General features: G+C 41.7%; 2 protein-coding genes across 2 annotated transcripts in view; one reads left to right on the top strand and one right to left on the bottom strand.

Annotated features, from left to right (window-relative positions):
* The first annotated feature begins 1,249 nt into the window (after positions 1 to 1,249).
* On the top strand, positions 1,250 to 1,779 carry LOC114641858 (dynein axonemal light chain 4-like). Its single transcript, XM_051929019.1, has one exon. The coding sequence runs from the start codon at positions 1,252 to 1,254 to the stop codon at positions 1,552 to 1,554; it is 303 nt and encodes a 100-aa protein (XP_051784979.1). The 5' UTR covers positions 1,250 to 1,251; the 3' UTR covers positions 1,555 to 1,779.
* Positions 1,780 to 6,564: 4,785 nt separating this feature from the next.
* The window catches only part of LOC114641853 (intraflagellar transport protein 57 homolog), a 41,800-nt gene continuing 32,871 nt past the window's right edge, over positions 6,565 to 15,493 (bottom strand). The window contains exons 10-11 of the mRNA XM_028790879.2: positions 8,482 to 8,548; positions 6,565 to 6,780 (exon numbers count right to left, since the gene is read on the bottom strand). Of these exons, the coding sequence (XP_028646712.2) occupies positions 6,611 to 6,780; positions 8,482 to 8,548 (237 nt within the window). The 3' untranslated portion in view covers positions 6,565 to 6,610. The remainder of the gene's footprint in view (positions 6,781 to 8,481; positions 8,549 to 15,493) is intronic.

Genomic DNA, 15,493 nt, shown 5'->3' on the forward strand with positions numbered 1-15,493 from the left:
CACCGTCTCACGTGTCTTGTGTCTAAAGATTGTAAAGTCTAGTCTTGCGGGACGTCAAAGTGTCTTTTCGAGAAGGTCACGTCTCGACTCAAGATTTTTTTATTATAATAGATAATTTTATATACACTTTATACAGTGTGGCACAGTGGTTAAGGCCTTGGACTTCAAACAATAAAGTTGTGGGTTCAAATCCCCGTACTGACACTGTGTGGCCCTAAGCAAGTCACGTCACCCACCTGTGCTCCAATTGGAAGAACAAAAAGAAATGTAACTAATTGTATCTCAGATGTTGTAAGTTGCTTTGAATAAATGTGTTGGCCAAATAAATAAATGTCATTGTATACATGTTGTAGCCACAAGGGGGTGCCACTGAGCCCTGAAGTTCAGATACAATATCACCCAACACAACTCCAGGTTTAAAATAACAGATTTTTATTTTCACCAAGATGTTTTCCAGTGCACACAGTCACAATATAACTAAATAAATGTCTTTTCTTCCACTTCTCCTGGTAAGTTTCTGCATGCCAGGAGCACTTCCGAGTCATATGAAAACCAGTGTTACCCCAAAACACAGACATTGCCCTTTGGAGTCACCCAAGGACCCTGACAGGTCTGTACTTCTGCACTCCACTTCCCATTTTCTGTTTTTTTTAATGAACATAAGAATTTTAGCTTGAGACTGCAACATAACAAACTTTCTGAAGGTGTCTGAAGATTTTCTGAAATGATTTGTTCATTTAATTAACCTGAAGGAGAGATGAACACAAGTAGTGCACCCATCAATTTTAATTAAGCTTTGTAGGGTCCATTACCTAGCCTGGCATTATTAGCAGTACCATCAATAGTTTTTTTTTGGGGGGGGGGGGAGTTGAGGAAATCAATAGTCTCAGATAACAAGTAAAATATAAAACTAACAAAAAGATAAAGATGACCCACTGTGCTTACATTATCCATAGCACATCACTGAAGTGAAAATCTCTGAATTCCTCTTTATTTTCTTTATAATGACTGGCTTTGCAAAGAGCACAACTTAACTCTAACAAGTCCTGTTAACAGTTCTGTTTCTATGTGGAGTAGACGTGACTTTTATTTTTAATTAAGCCTTAGTGTTCTGAGAATGTAGCTGCACACCTCCCTCATTATGCCAACCAATCAGGAAAAGGCATGCAAATGTTAACCCTTGTGAGCCATTATTGGAGACAAAGCTCAGGCTGACAACCATTTGAGCTCCATATCTCCAGCGGTTAAAGTATGGATAAGAAGGATGAAGCCGATTACAAAAGAACACACAGCTTCGCTCTCGTCCGGGGTTCAGACATGCCAGATGAAATGCGAGCAGAAACCATTGAGATGTGCGTCACTGCCCTGGAAAAATTTGCCTCAGACAATGAAAAAGCAGCCAAGATGATTAAGGAGACAATGGACAAGACGTTTGGCTCCTTGTGGAACGTTGTTATTGGGGAGAGCTTTGGGTTGGACATCACCCATGACGTCAAGGGACTGTTGTACTTTTACTTCTGCACTGTGGCCATCTGCATATGGAAGTGCTCTTAGGTCTGAGAAATGGCCTCCTGAAGGGATACGTGATGAACCAACAAGTTTTAATTTGACCATATCCTTCTCCATAAAAGCCAGTTTTGAAGTTATTCTGTAACTGTATAGTGCATTACATGAATTTGTTTAATGTTTGTGTAGAGACTGCGATGTGGTTGTAGAGCCTTTGGATAACGTGATGCTATGGATAACAAATAGAAAATGAAAATATAAAATTCATATCCATGTGAATCTAAACTGGATAAGTGGTTTAAAAATGGATGAACATTAAACAGGATATTCAAGAGGTGCAAGGGAAAGCTGATTTTAGTACTTTAGCCATCTTGTTTTCCTGTTTTACTTTGAAAACAAGTCTTATATTTGTGAACTGGAGTGACCAGTGGAGATTCTTTCTTCTAAATTTGACAAAACATTTCTTTAAATGTAACATGTGTTCATCTCATTGGAAGTGGCAGCAACATTGGCAGCTGCTGTCTTTCTCGGGATGCTTTACTATCTTAATCTCCAGGAATGGGGAGTAATACCTAGCATACGTTAATTTTCTTTCAGTATTGTCTAGCAATCTCTTAATTTCAATATTCAGGGAAGTGAGGTAAGGCAGTTGTTGCTCGGCACGGCACGTTTACGACCCCCTACTAAATTAGATCAGGACCTTTGTTAAGTGTTGGACTGGAGATTTGAAGGCCTTGTGTCAATCTGGTTTAGTTAATTTTCTTTCAGTATCATCTAACAATCTCGTAATTTCAAGGGGAAAGCAAGGTAAGGCAGTTGTTGCTCGGCAAGTTTAAGACCCCATACTAAATTAGATAAGGACCCTTGTTAAGTGCTGTACTGGGGATTTAAAGGCCTTGTGTCAATCTGGTTAGGCGGAGTGCACAAGAGTGCTTTGCTATATCCGTGAAGCATTGTTTTAGACTGTATGAACTCCTAATACATTCTTGACTCTGTAATTGATCTTAGGAGGTCTTCAGCAGGAAGAACGCCTGGAGTGGAAGAGAGACGTAAAACTCTTGAGCACCCCTTCCAATGAGAAAGACTTGGTTACTACAGGTGGCCAACATGAAAGGACAAGAATAGGCTGGACTGGAGGTTTTCGGGATGAGAGCTGAGCTGTGTCATTGTGAACTACACAAAGGTGTGCCAAGAAGTCACAGGATTCCTTTAAATTAAGATGGGTACAGAGGCTTAGTCTCTCTAGATGCTGCTCCATTCATGCAAAAGGCCACTTTGACCAAGGTTCATGCTAGATTAGAAACCAATCAACACACCAAAACAAAGAGCCACCTGGTAGTCTGCCTTGAGTGGAAGAGAGAGGTAAATCTCTTAAGCACCCCTTCCAAGAAGAAGGCCTGGGGGAAATACCGGTGGCTGAGACAAAAGAACAAGAACCGGCTGGACTGGGAGGTTTCGGAAGGAGAGCTGAGCTGTGTCACTAGGGAATACACACCCACTGGTTCAAGTGGTGTGTCGAGAAGCTGCAAAATTCCTTTAAATTAAGGCTGATACAGAGACTTGGTCTCTCCGATTTGTCTCAGTCTCTCTGTGCTGTTCCATTGACGCAGATGGCCACTCAGTCCTAGGGTCAGGCCAGATTAGAAACCAATCAACACACTAAGACAGACAGGAACCTGGTAGTCTAATCAAGATGAGCTGATTATTATCTGGGTGGTATTAATATTATGTGCCAACACTTCCATTTGTACTCTGCGTATATTTTGGGCATATTATCTAGAGCACAAGACATGAATAAATGTTACTTTTCCTCTTGTCTCTTCTGGTATTCCGTTTAATTGAGTGCGGTTACAGATGTAAATGAAAGAAGGAAGTGTAGAACTAAAATAGCAGTCAGCTCTGATTAATAAGTGTAAACTGTGACGGGTGGCCTCGGCCAGGACACCAACTGAATGGAAAGACTGGGGGAGAGAGCATCTGTGATGCTTTACCTCCCCTGGGACCTTAGAGGGCAGCCCTCCTGGATTCCCGCAGGGCATGCTGGGACTTGAATTTTTTTACAGTCCTGTTGCATTCTGTGTGGGCCGCCAGGGGGAGCTGCAGAGCCCTATAGTGGATTTCCACCACACCTGGGAGTGATTCTGATACTTAAATTTCAACCCATCTTAGATGGTTAGCACAGCTAGTATTAACATAAACTATATGTGATAACAGCAGGTCTATGGTTTGTTAATCGGGCATATAATTAACTTGTCTATATTCAACGTCTTCGGGTGGGGCTTGGTAGCGTGGCAGGAGCGGTTCCAGCGTGGGATGTGGGAAAAAAGAAAGAAAGAAGAAAGAGGCTAAAGAAAGATGGAGGTTAAAAAAAAGGAAGGAAAACGAAAGATGGAGCAGGAAAACCCGGTGAGAGGGAATAGCAGGCAAGACGGGTGTGTGAGGCTCCATGAGAAGGAGCGAGATGATCAGTGGGGCTGAGTTGCTCCTTTTAAGCGACTGCAGTGCTCTAAGTGCACTCTTGCTACAAGGAGCCAGGAATCAGCAGCGGTGGGAGGATAGAGCAAGATCTGGAGTGGGCACCTCATGGCTGCACTCTCGGCACCTGGACAAGGGAAGGCTCCACAAGTGACCCAACTAAGAGCAGGAAGAAAGGGTAGGAGGTGTGTTGTCCGGATCGGGAACCCCACGAGGGACAGAGAAGAAGAGAGTCTTGTGTCGGCTGATGGACTTCTCAAACTGCAAGGTGAGAAAAGGGCAAGTTGAGGGGGCGTCAGTTTTAAGGGGGCACTGATGCTCATTGTTTTTTAACATGAGAATGCCCATGTTTTAATGTTGTTGTATTGATTGTTTTTAACCTCCATAGAATCACTCTTTTAATATTATTTATATGCATGGGACTGAGTACTGCACCATTTCTTTGGAGACCATTTTTTGATGATTTTATTGAAAGCACCTGCACCATTCACCCATCCCTTTCTAGTTATGTTTTTGACAGTGATGGGTTCAAAAGACTCCCAATAGTGCAACTGGGAGAGTGGTGCAGACCCGCACCATCACACTAAAATAATCGAACAAAAAAGATGAGGCTAAAAGTTTCCATCCATCTCAGTTGAAGATTTTCAAACTCCACGTTTCCCAGCTCCACACATCTTCATGTCACAACACATTCTCCATGATCAGTTAGTTATGGACTTTATTTCTATAAATGGTAATGTCAAAATAATAGCTAAGAGACAGATTTATTTCAACCGTGTTATTACTAGCCAGCCATGTCACCTGTCTACAGATAATATAATAAATTAAAACATATCTCTTGCTTTGCTCTTCGTGCTTCATCGTCAAGCACATTACTGTAAGTCCTGCTTCTCAGACTCTGTCATTTTAAGGTGTCTTGTTTGCCTCCTATTTGCTTGTTGACTATCATCACCTGCTGTGAAAACCTCATTTGTATTCTTGCAAATGCAACTCTCCACTCTCCCCATATACCTTTTCCTGGTATCCTTATGTGTGTAAACCTCCCTTGTACTTCTCGATAGCGCTTGACTGAGCAACCATGGAAACAACTGTCCAATCAGACTGCTTGGAGGAACTGGACAAACACACAGACATTAGTCATTTGTTATACAAAATTATGTATTTTCTGTTAATGTAATGTTTTTAATTTATTTTGCAGGTGAGATGTATTGTTCTCTATGCCCCTTGTGGCCTGTGGGTGATACCTCAAGAGGATGTCCTTCTCACAGTTTCTTGCATTTACTTCCATGCAGGTTCTCTGGGATTCGACCAGCCTGACCATCAAGTTCTTGGTCAGCTCTCTTACTAAGGCCTTTCTGCCATGATTGCTCAGTTTGGCCAGCTGTAGGAAGATCATGATTATTCTATTTAAGAATTATGGGGGCCATTGTGCATTTGTGAACCTTCAGTGCTGCAGCCTTCCCCAGATATAGATAGATAGATAGATAGATAGATAGATAGATAGATAGATAGATAGATAGATATAGTTTTATTTTCTAAAATGACCTTTATTGTGAACATAAGAGAAAATATTAACATTATACACAGTCAAATGGCAAAAAACCCAATTATCAGAATAAAACAAAAGAGCCATATATCAGACCCCCACTATAGATAGATAAATAATTCCCAATGGGAAATTCACATACTCCAGCAGCAGCATACTGATACAAAAAACAATATTAAATTAAAGAGTAATAAAAATGCATTTATAACATACGATAACTTTGAATAATGTTAACGTTTACCCCCCCAGGTGGAATTGAAGAGTCGCATAGTTTGAGGGGAGGAACGATCTCCTCAGTCTGTCAGTGGAGCAGGACGGTGACAGCAGTCTGTCGCTGAAGCTGCTCTTCTGTCTGTAGATGATCCTGTTCAGTGGATGCAGTGGATTCTCCATGATTGACAGGAGTCTGCTCAGCGCCCGTCACTCCGCCACGGATGTCAAACTGTCCAGCTCCATGCCTACAACAAAGCCTGCCTTCCTCACCAGTTTGTCCAGGTGTGAGGCGTCCTTCTTCTTAATGCTGCCTCCCCAGCACACCACCTCATAGAAGAGGGCGCTCGCCACAACCGTCTGTTAGAACATCTGCAGCATCTTATTGCAGATGTTGAAGGACGCCAGTCTTCTAAGGAAGTATAGTCGGCTCTGTCCTCTCTTGCACAGAGAATCCGTATTGGCAGTCTATGCCTTGGCACAATCCCGTCTCCTAAGCTCTGCAGGCAATTCCTTTGACCTCATGGCTTGTTTTTTTGCACAATGGTTGAGATAAATCATGGCAAATTCAAAACATTTTATTTAATTACATCAACATTAAATAAAGGTAGTTTATTTGTGTCCATATGTGGTGAAAAAAGAACTTTTCATGAGGTGCACTCGCTTTCTCACTACACTGGGAGTTGCACTGATGTCTACAGTACAGTATGTGCTTTCGTTACATATCATAGGAAACCAAAAACACAATCTGCTTTAATTTTATGTGCACATTAAAGGATGTAGGCAAAAACGACTGAAACTTTGATTGTTTTATTTAAAGAGTCATGAAAAATATATGCAAAGTTAAAGGAAGCATCCTGCATTAGTGACGCCTTAAAATTGATTCTGGGGCGGAAAACCTGAGTAAATGTCTCTTGTCATGTTCGACTTTTCCTTCAGCTTGGCTTGAAGAAGTGTGTGCTCTACTAGTCCAATGCGAATATCCATCTGAATAATCTCTTGTTTTAGTTTTGTTAGACTTTGCTTGATCTTTACTAATGGTGCTGGTAAAGTAAAAAGAGAAATAAAAAATAAGTAGATAAATAAATGGACGAAAAAAGGAACAAACCGATAATTGAGCACTATGTGCACAAGTAAAAAAACAAATAATAAAACATTTTATTTATATAGCACCTTTACCATAATTACAAACACCCACAAATACAGACGTTGATAAATATGCATAAAAAAGAGTGGGAAAGCATAACAAAATAAATGAGTACTGTCACACACATCAGAGTTAAGCAATACCACCCCAGCACACAAGAGGGTGGTGTCGCTGAAGATGTGGTCTCTTTTTTAACCCACAGCCCAGAGAAACCTCCCAGTGAGTGCAAATGACCCCATCCTTTCCGGTCCAGCTGAGACACTCCCAGCAGGGTCCATCTCATTGCAGGATAGGAAGACCACCAGATGGAACTCTGACTTAACCAGTGTGACCCACACTTTGTTCAATAGACCAGCTGTTTTCCAGGCAATACTGCCTGAACTTTCTGTTTTAGCGTCATCGAGTGCCTGTTTGTTTTGGACTTTTGTGTTTACTAAAAAAGAGTGACCCAGTTGGTACCCCAACATTTCTCTAATAGACATGTGTTTTTCCTCCACCTGACAACAATACATACATACATACATATACACTCGCTAGCCACTTTATTAGCTACACCTCCTCTACTGTTTGTTAATGCGAATATCTAATCAGCGAATCAATGGCAGCAACTCAGTAGGCATTGTCAAGATGACCTGCTGAAGTTCAAACTGAGCATCAGAATGGAGAAGAATGGTGACTTTGAAAGTGGCATGGTTGTTGGTGCTAGGCAGGCTGGTCTGGTCACAAATTGCTGATTTTCACACACAACCATTGCTAGAGTTTACAGAGAATGGTCCAAAAAGGGAAAATATCCAGTGAATGGCAGTTCTCTCTCTTGATGCCAATTGTCAGAGGAGACTGACCAGACTGGTTCGAGCTGATAGAAAGGCAACAGTAACTCAAATAAGCACTTGTTACAACAAAGGGGTTTCTACAAAGTACTGAATTAAGGGTCTGAATACTTACAGAAATTAGTGATTTCCATTTTGATTCTTTGAAAACCTGGATGGAGAGCCCCTGGAAGAGGCACAAGCCTACACAAACCTTAGCAATATGATGGACAAGTAATAGGAACAGATACACACATCAAAGCTAACGATAAACAAGGCCAGAGCAGTATACAGTACATTCAGCTCAAGAACACTTGGATCGCCACAGACATACTGTATCTCCTTATTTCAAACATTAAGCCAGTGCTTTTGTTCGGGGCACAGATGTGGAGAACCACCAAGGCCACTATGATAAATCCAGATGTTTGTGAACCAGCATCTGTGAAGGATTCTTCACATTTACTGGCCAAAAACCATCAACAACACTGACCTGTGGCACAGGACACAGTAGCATGCCATGGGAGAGAATGTCCTGAGAAGGAGATGGGAATGGCTTGGTCACACCTTATGAAAACCAGCTTCAAACATCACCTGGTGACAGCAGCCCAGGACAAGGCACACTAGAAGAATCTTACGGATGTCCTATGCTCCAGGAAGTGTGATGGGCTAAAGTAAGCAAATAAACTTCAATAGAATCTAAAATGGAAATCACATTCCAAGAAATCCCATATAATGCTAGAAAATTTGAAAGCCCTGCTCTAGAATGGAAGCAGATGATAACACCTTACCTCCATCAGATATGCTACTCCCCTTTTCTTCCATTTCCTGTTTCACACTGTCTAGTTCTTCTGCAATCTAAAAATGACATTAAAGATAGAGTTTAGAACCAGGGGTGTGATGCACTACATCTCTCTATTATAATAAAACAATCCTAGGACGAGGCGAGACTTTTTAGCCTGGGACGAGACGTGATTTTCTCAGAGAGACACTTTCACATCCCGCGAGATGAGATTTAACCACGCCCAGGCCCGGAAATAAAAGACAAAGAATAGGTGACAAAGTAGAACATCATAAAGAATTCAAAAACGTTGGCACGATACACATACAGAGCAGGTTAGAGATAATTAAAGTACTAAAATTTCGAAAGTCTCAAAAAAATGATAGTAAAGTTCTCATTAGCGCAAACAAACGTAAATTATTACTGGATGAAATAATGGAACAGCGAAAAGAGATTGAATATATTGTTCGGATTTAAACTTTAAGTCAGAGACTTTTAGATCGTCTAATTCGTGTTGCCATCAGGGAAAAGTAGCATTTCTTCCAATGAAGAGGTGTATCCGCGAGAATTAAAAGATTTGTTGTTTGGTGAAAGTGAAATTCACATACACGAGTGGCAGAAACGTGAAGTGTCTGGTGCATAGCGTAGGCTGGGGGGGTTGGCAAGCGAAGCAAGCAAGGGGTGAAGCCCCCTAGTCTACCTAAACACAATTCATCCATTTTATACATCAGCTTTCTCTATGACAGGGGTTGCAATGTGCCAGGTCCTATTTTCATAGCATTGGGTGGGAGGAAAGAACCAAACATCCTGGGAGTTGTGGTGACCACCTGTCATATTATTATTTTTCTTGCTAGTGCTATTGATAACATAGCAATCTGCAATCCAGTCTTGAGAATCTCCACGTCTCTTGCTGCTTTGGTACACTACATAGCCAAAAGTTTGTAAACACCCGACAGTCACATTTATGAGATTTTAGGACATCCCATTCCAAAACCTTAGGCATTAAAATGGAGTTGATCCATTTGTGGCCATAACAGCCTCGATTCTTCTGGGAAGGCTTTCCACAAGATTTTGGAGCGTGTCATTGGGAAATTGTGTCCATTCAGCCAAAAGAGCATTTGTAAGGTCAGGGACTGATGTTGGACGAGAAGACCCGATTCACAATTGGTGTTCCATTTCATTTCAAGGAGTTCAGATGGGGTTGAGTTCAAGGCTCTGTGCTGGCCACTCGAGTTCCTCCATGTTTTTATGGAATTGGCTTTGTGCACCTGAAACAGAAATGGGCTTTCCCCGAACAGTTGCCACAAAGCTGGAAGTGCACAATTGTCTAAAATGTATTTGCAGGCTGTAGTATTAACAATACCTTTCACTGGATCCAAGAGCATCCAGCTCACCAGGGGTCTCATTTATAAAAATTTGCATGGATTTGAGAATCAAAATATTCATACGGTTAAAAAACAAAAAAAAAAAATGCTGTGACTGGTACACTGAGAGAGCCAGTGAAGAAGAGTTGGGGCACTAGGTGAGAGACCCTGTTTAACCGTTGGCATTTGCCTTATAAAAAAATAATAATCTGAAAGCTCATTTAGCGCTTTAATACTTCCCAAATTCATGGCCAAATTGTGCCAGCTTCAAGAAAATACACCATATCTTTTTTAAAGGGAGCTTCACCTCCTTTGCTATTAAGTTTCAGAATGTGCCGCCATCTTATAGTGGTCAGACTCTAAGGGACGTGGCCATATTAGGGCTGAAGACAGGCATTAGGCATAATCCTGGGGCTATGGAAGACAAGACGACAGTGTTAGTGACAGCGCCGCCCCCCATCTTGTTGTGGGGTGATACTGCTTACCTCGACAGAGCCAGGAAGATGACCACATGTGTGACAATGCATACATCAAAAAAAAAACTGATTTATAAAACCTGGTGAACGCAAATTTCTACACAATTTACAGTACACTTATAACTAACAATTGTCTGAGCGTCCCTCAAACCCCAATTGGTTGCCATGGTCAAACAGCCATATGTGGACTATTGTAATGAACTTCATACATATTTAATTGCGATGCTGTAGACCTTTCTTAGCTGGTAGAGAGGCTCCTCACCTAATGCATCCAGACAAGACCGCCTGCGTTTGAGGAATCCTATGGTGCGCACTGCATAACATTATAGTGCCTCTCCTCTACTGCTATGGGGCTTGAGGAACGACGAAAGGCACCAGCGTTTTAGTGGGTTACCAATATCAATATGCACATGTAATAACATGATGCTCTGGTATAATGATAGTACAGTGGAACCTCGGTTTGCGAGCATAATTCATTCTGGAAACGTGCTCGCAGTCCAAAGCACTCATATATCAAAGTGAATTTCCCCATAAGAAATAATGGAAACTCAGATGATTCGTTCCACAACCCAAAACTATTCATATAAAAATGATTAATACAAAATATAAAGTAAAAATACATAAAACAAATTAACCTGCACTTTACCTTTGAAAAGAATCATGGCTGGTGTAAGTGAGTTTCTAAACTCTTGTGGGATTCCACCCAACGGGACGACACGCGGAAGAGCGTCCCAAAGCAATCGCAGTCTCCCAGCGCTGTAGGAGTTCGCTGTAAAAGTGAATCCGAAAAGATCGCGGACATGCTATAAGCGCCTACCGTCGATGGGTGATACAAGGAACATTATAAATGCGCAGGGCACAGTATTACTTGACCACGACCCTGCCTGACTGCTGTGTCTGTGTATTGGAGAGCGGCAGATCCCGCTACAATAAATAACCGCGCTGTTGCTGTTTCATGCTGAATAAAGCTGGTGTTGCTAAAGTACTGAGACTCAGTTTCGTGTTTTGGGGTGCAAGACCCCCAGGGACTCGCACGTCACAGCACACACGTGCGTGCACACACACACACACACAGTCACAACGCTCTAGTAAACAGTATACGCTCGTACAGATGTTGACTATATGAGTGAGGCACGCCGACTCAGACGGAGAATAGGAGACGATTGCCCACAATCCCGCAGCGAGAGAGAAGAACCATCAGCTCAGTTGTGATCACATGATGTTCAGCAGACAAAGCGTATACATACTACTCGTATTGCAAGACCTCGCTCGTTTATCAAGTTAAAATTTATTAAAAATTTTAGCTTGTCTTGCAAAACACTCGTAAACAAAGTTACTCGCAAACCGAAGTTCCACTGAATAGGTCATAGCAAACATGGAGGATTTTCCTCTGTCATGAAGTTGCATCCAAGTGTCTACTTTCTGGCTCATTCGAGGTATGTAATAGCCCGCCGAGGTGAGAGGGGGCACTGTTGTTAATGGTTTCTTCTCCTTTTCTCCCTGCTCCCTCCTCTGAGAAATTGCCCAGTGAGGGCACTTAGCTCCGCCCCTTCTTGTCCACGTAATATAAGAAGCCCAGCCATCCAGAAGGAGGCGTCTTTTATAAGCTAAGCAGACCACCAGACGGAGCTCCTTTGAAGGACTCTATTTAGCACAGCTAAGAGCCAGTTGTGTCTTTTTTGCTTTGCCCCAAGAGGGCTGCATATTGAGGCCATTTCAGTTAGATTACTGTATTGGCATCACCGATGACTTGTGCATGAATGGAACTGCTTATGGTTAACGAAAGCAGCATCATTCTCACTAGGTATCCTTATTGCAATGAGTGCCATCAACTGCCACAATTACGTTACAAAAAACCAGACACTGCTGACAATTGTAATTTCATAATGGCCTGTACAACCAAACCACACAGAAATTGAATGCAGCATTTATGACTTCCAGCACAACAGATATGATAGAGCTGAAGCTGGGCTGAGATATTCCTGACCTATCAGCCCGTTCACTCTGGTAGGTGTCTGTTTCCAGAAAGCCCACCATTATTAAAACTTGTATATGAACAGGTGTAGCATGATTTTGGGCAGTCAGTTTTTCTAATGTCGGGACCAACTCAGCACATAGTCCTAAGAGAATGTCAAGGCTCATCCAGCATATTCCCCTATCTGGCATCCAAAGTTGTGTTTCTTGTTAGTTTTGTGTTATTTTAGGCCATTTATTTGTATTAATGTTTATTTTGTTTGTAAAGTACATTTTTCTTTATTTTCATTTGTCCTTGGTTATGCCCTTGTGTTTTATGGGTGGCACCCCAAGGGGTGGGGCCACCTGCCAATCACCACCAGGAATGGCCCTGCACCCTATTTAAGGAAAAGAGTCCCATGGTTCCCGGTAGCTTGTGAGTGGAGCATTTTCTTGTGTTGCTGTGCTTTCGCTATTGCTATGTAATTTTCTGGATTTTGAACCCTTGCTCTGTTTTTGACCTGACCTTTTGGATTTCGTTTTGAGACTGTGATTATTGCTTTTTTGAACCTCTTCTCTGTTTTTGACCACACTTCTGGATTCTGTTTTGGGAGCTTTTTTTTTTTTGTTTGTTTTCTATTACCTTGCCTTTTAGGCAGTTCCTTTGTGCTCTTCGAAGTTTTTGGGGCCTGCACAGCCTGTGTTAAAATAATCCTTTTATAAAGATTCATCTCGGCCTTTTGGGTTTCTAGTCGGGGTGATTTTGACAGTAATGGGCCACTTTGGAAGTGTTTTTAGCAACAGTGCTTTAGGGACTCCCCAGATCACGACAGAGAATGGCTCTTGAAAGTCTAAATCGACTCATATGCCAGTCATCATTGTGGGCAAAAAAAAAAATCGGACGGGACCCTAAAAGCTTGTTCCCTTTGTATCTGACCATTTTTATACTCTTCAAGCAGTGCCAAATAAGCCATGTTGGTTCAAACCATTAGGCTATGAGTAGAGTGTAGAGGGTATGACATTTTAGAAGTTTCTGTACACGTCAGGGCTTTTACAGCACTTTGGTTTCTACTCCTGAGAAGTGACAACATAAAGTGAAGAAAAAACAAAAAAGTGCAAATGCACAGCACTGACCCTCTTTACATCACTTTTGAGTTTTAATATGGTTGTGCCATCAAAACACATTGTAATAACAGCTCGGTGATATGAATTATTATATGTGTGAACTATCATTCAGGTGGTCTGGCTGCACTCCCCAACTTGATCAAGGGTGTCATCATCTACCATTTTCTCCAAACTGTTGGGACACATATGAGTTGCTGTAAATATATGCAAGCCATCCTCTCAAATTTTTTTGTTACAAATCCCAAATTTTAAGTGGAAAGCTATATCTGCACATTTCGAAATTCAAAAATCGGACTCCCAGGGAGTATTTCAGAAGGGAATGGAGAAGAATTGTGCTAGTGGATATTTAGGATGAAGCCCTTTTATAATGCAGTCAGCATAAAATGCAGACATGGACAATTTTTTTTGTCTCCTTCCAGCTCATTGATAAAGGTGCTGTCTGCCTCCTGAAAAGTGATGACAGGACAAGAAAAGCAATTGTCCCCTGTGTACCCGCATGTCTTTGACATGTCATTGAGTAAAGCAAAGCAGGTGTGATAAGAGATCAAGTGTTGCTTCTTCTACAAAGATCTTCGAACATGGCCTGGATACATTTGTTGGGACCCCTGGAAAAGATTATCAGTCATTACTGTATATATGAATGATTTTCAAACTAGCTGTTTTCTTGGATTCAAATAAACAAGTCTCCAATCGTGCAATCAGTCATTCAGCCGATGTAAATGGAGAAAAGTCATCACTCTGCTGTTTGGTGTCATCGTGTGACCCACACTAAATGTGGACTGGAGAAAGTAAAAGAGGGAGTTGTCTGAGGAGATCAGAAAGAAAATGATAGACAAGCATGTGAAAGGCAAAGGCTAGAAGATCATCTCAAAGGAGTTTGATGTTCCTGTGACAATACAGTGGAACCTCGGTTCACGAACGTCTCAGTACACGTACAAATCGGTTTACGACCAAAAAGTTCGCCAAACTTTTGCCTCGGTTCACAACCACACACTCGGTATACCAACAAGCCAGTTTCCCTTTCGGTTTGCGCGCGCCGATGATTTCCGCACGTGTTGCATTGTTCTCAGTCAAACGTGTGTGCTTGCACATGCGTGCGTGCTTTCGCTGTGAATTCTTTGTGCTCTATTTCATTTCCCTTCCGGTTTGTACGCACCGATTACTGTATTTAAGCACGTGTTCAGCCTCTCCCTGTTCATTGTTCTCAGTCAGACGTGCGTGCTTTACCTGTGAACTCTTTGTGCTCTACAGTATTTCGTTTGCTTTTGCAGTTAACCATGGCTTCTAAGCAAGTGAAGAGTGGTGAGAAGAAAGTTTTGCAGAAAATTGAAATCGAAGTAAAGAAAGAAATTATATGACCGGCCTGACAGGCGAACAACTTGATTTACGACCAAAATTTTTGTTTTGATTTACGACCAACATCTTGCGTTACGACCCGAATGCGGTCACGTGTATCCACTTGTAAACAAACAACCGAGAGCGTTAGTAAGCGTCAGTCGGAGCCCAGATACATGTGTTTGTGGACGTAATTTCGGTCATTGCAGTGATTTACCTATATATATAATTCACTAAGACCAAGCAAGACACATAATTGCTAAGGAAGGAAGAGAAGGTAACAAAGGTAAAGAAAGCGATCACAATCGAAATGAAGAAGGAAATTGTGTGGAAATATGAGAGTGCTGTTCGTGTGACCGATCTCGCTAATATGTACAGCATGTCGAAATCCACCATCTCGACAATTTTACAAAGAAAAGATTTGCATAAGGAGGCTCCTTCTAAACAGCCACCTTCCGTTTCATTCTCCTCCTCCTCCTCCTTTCCTGCAGCCCAAAGATGTCAAATTAAATGGTGAGTACAGTATGAAATTGTTGTTTCTAGAATAGAATGCCTTTTATTGTCACTATACACATGTACAATGAGATTAAAAGCAGCTCCTTCAGTGCAGACATATGTGTAGAACACAACAAGTAAATAAACAAATAAACAAATGGTGCGAAAAGATGGAAAGAAGTTGCAAAAAAAAAAGTTCTGCATAGGGCTTGTATGGCTGTTTCTTTAGCCTTAGCATAACGCCGGATCTGCTGCCCCGCTTCTGCTTCCTTTC

This window comes from Erpetoichthys calabaricus, chromosome 6 (genome assembly GCF_900747795.2).
Source record: "Erpetoichthys calabaricus chromosome 6, fErpCal1.3, whole genome shotgun sequence".
Taxonomy (NCBI): domain Eukaryota; kingdom Metazoa; phylum Chordata; class Cladistia; order Polypteriformes; family Polypteridae; genus Erpetoichthys; species Erpetoichthys calabaricus.

Excerpts from the sequence above, each read along its gene's own strand:
- LOC114641858 (XM_051929019.1), top strand. The coding sequence starts at position 1,252 with ATGGATAAGAAGGATGAAGCCGATTACAAAAGAACACACAGCTTCGCT.